The 2,500-nt window shown below is 41.6% G+C and overlaps 1 protein-coding gene across 1 annotated transcript; it reads right to left on the reverse strand.

Annotated features, from left to right (window-relative positions):
• Positions 1-402: 402 nt before the first annotated feature.
• On the reverse strand, positions 403-1,932 carry LOC137646512 (tigger transposable element-derived protein 1-like). Its single transcript, XM_068379618.1, has 3 exons — positions 1,854-1,932; positions 961-1,143; positions 403-797 (listed from the first exon to the last, which is right to left on the reverse strand). The coding sequence occupies exons 1-3, from the start codon at positions 1,930-1,932 to the stop codon at positions 403-405; spliced, it is 657 nt and encodes a 218-aa protein (XP_068235719.1).
• Between the last annotated feature and the right edge of the window lie 568 nt (positions 1,933-2,500).

A 2,500-nucleotide genomic window follows, 5' to 3' on the forward strand; every position in this document is an offset into this window, starting at 1 on the left:
GCATTGAACGATGTCCCTTCCAAAATTCACGGAGGGTGAGTTGAGTGCTTTCGGACACTTCGAAGCATCTTCTGAACAGATGCTTCGTGTAAAGCTTCTTACTGGTCCATAGGCTGGAGGAGAGGAGTGGTGTTCTGTGGCAGATAGAAAACCTTGATGAAGGAGAAGTCTGGATGTATGTTGGCCTTGGGGCCAGGAAGGTGAGCCGGGGCATTGTCCAGAACCAGGAGATATTTCACAGGAAGATTGTTCTCTTCTAAAAATTTCTTGACATCAGGACCGAAGCAGACGTTCATCCACTCAATAAATAGGGTCCTCGTGACCCAGGCCTTAGCATTAGACCTCCAAAATACTGAGAGCCTAATCTACGTGATATTTTGTGCCTTCAAGCACGAGGATTCTCTAAGTGGTAAACCAGTAGGGACTTAATTTTAAGTCCCAACTTGCATTTCCACAAAATGCGAGGGTAAGTGTGTCCTTCATCGATTTATTGTCGGGAAGTTTCTTTTCTTTTGCTCTGATATATGTATGACAGAGCATTTTCTTCCAGAAAATGCTAGTTTCATCACAGTTAAACACTTGCTGAGGAATGTAGCCTTCTCTGGAAATTAATTCATCAAACTTAATGAGGAATTCGCCTGCTGCTTTCTTGTCAGAACTGGCCGCCTCCCCATGCCTGACGTCTGAGTGAATACCAGTCCTCTTCCTAAAGCGATCAAACCACCCATGAGAAGCCTTGAATTCTTGGGGGGCTTGCTGCGACGTTCCTTCATCTCCGCCGTCTCTCTGAGTTTCCACTAGAACGGCAAAGATGGAGCTCGCCTTTTGTGAAATTACCGACTACATGAGTGTATCACCAGAGATTTCCTTCTCATTAATCCATAGTAGAAGGAGTCTCCCCATCTCGTCGTTGATTGAGCCTACCACTTGCAAAGACAGTCATACCTCTAGAAGACGTACTTGCTTTAATGGCTTCCTTGTTCTTGATAATTGTACCAATTGTTGACTGGTTACGTCCATATGCACTAGCGAGGGTAACGATGCGCATGCCTTCTTCGTATTTCTTTATTATCTCCAGCTTAGTTTCATTAGTAATCATCTTACTTCTCCTTTTAACATCACTAGCAATCTTGGGACCCATGGCTAACGAATTAAAGTTGGAATTAAGCACTATAAGTCACCAAAAAAAATATAATAATACAAGCACTCGCACAAAGCTCTCAGGCATTGTGGGAGTGATTTTGGTCAATAGTATATCAGCATCTTAGTGACGCCGTAATGCGAACCAATAGGAGACCAGCATCTTATTGATGTATGCAATAACGTATGAGCGTGGTGTCAGGCGAGTTACTTGCACAGTCATTCGTGCACCGACCGCCAGGTTTGAACTTTGGAATTTGATGCCATAAGGTGGGGAAAATACCGTAACAAGGGGATAGACAAACTTTGTATTTCATATTCCATAATGTGAACACATATACATATACATATATATATATATATATTATATATATATATATATATATATATATATATATATATATATATATATATATATATATATATATATATATATATATATATATATTTATTTATTTATTTATATATTTATATATTTATAAATATGTATATGTATATATACATACATACATAGACCAAGGCACTTCCCCCAATTTTGGGGGGTAGCCGACATCAACAAATGAAACAAAACAAAAAAATGGGACCTCTACTCTCTATGTTCCTCCAGCCTAACAAGGGACTCAACCGAGTTCAGCTGGTACTGCTAGGGTGCCACAGCCCACCCTCCCACATTATCCACCCCAGATGAAGCTTCATAATGCTGAATCCCCTACTGCTGCTACCTCCGCGGTCATCTAATGCATCGGAGTTAGCAGCAGGGCCTACCGGAACTGCGTCACAATTGCTCGCCATTCATTCTTATTTCTAGCACGCTCTCTTGCCTCTCTCACATCTATCCTCCATCACCCAGAGCTTCTTCACTCCATCCATCCACTCAAACCTTGGCCTTCCTCTTGTACTTCTCCCATCAACTCTTGCATTCATCACCTTCTTTAGCAGACAGCCATTTTCCATTCTCTCAACATGGCCAAACCACCTCAACACATTCATATCCACTCTAGCTGCTAACTCATTTCTTACACCCGTTCTCACTCTCACCACTTCGTTCCTAACCCTATCTACTTGAGATACACCAGCCATACTCCTTAGACACTTCATCTCAAACACATTCAATTTCTGTCTCTCCGTCACTTTCATTCCCCAAAACTCCGATCCATACATCACAGTTGGTACAATCACTTTTTTCATATAGAACTCTTTTTTACATTCATGCCCAACCCTCTATTTTTTACTACTCCCTTAACTGCCCCCAACACTTTGCAACCTTCATTCACTCTCTGACGTACATATGCTTCCACTCCACCATTTGCTGCAACAACACACCCCAAGTACTTAAACTGATCCACCTCCTCAAGTAACT

Source organism: Palaemon carinicauda, chromosome 9 (assembly GCF_036898095.1).
Source record: "Palaemon carinicauda isolate YSFRI2023 chromosome 9, ASM3689809v2, whole genome shotgun sequence".
Classification (NCBI taxonomy): domain Eukaryota; kingdom Metazoa; phylum Arthropoda; class Malacostraca; order Decapoda; family Palaemonidae; genus Palaemon; species Palaemon carinicauda.

Bases quoted from the DNA above. Each gene is read 5' to 3' on its own strand.
- LOC137646512 (XM_068379618.1), bottom strand. From the start codon at position 1,932: ATGGCGAGCAATTGTGACGCAGTTCCGGTAGGCCCTGCTGCTAACTCC. The intron at 1,144-1,853 runs GTAGGGGATTCA...TTAATTCGTTAG, and splicing joins TGACCGCGGAGGTAGCAGCA to CCATGGGTCCCAAGATTGCT. The intron at 798-960 runs GTACGTCTTCTA...TTGCCGTTCTAG, and splicing joins CAAGGAAGCCATTAAAGCAA to TGGAAACTCAGAGAGACGGC.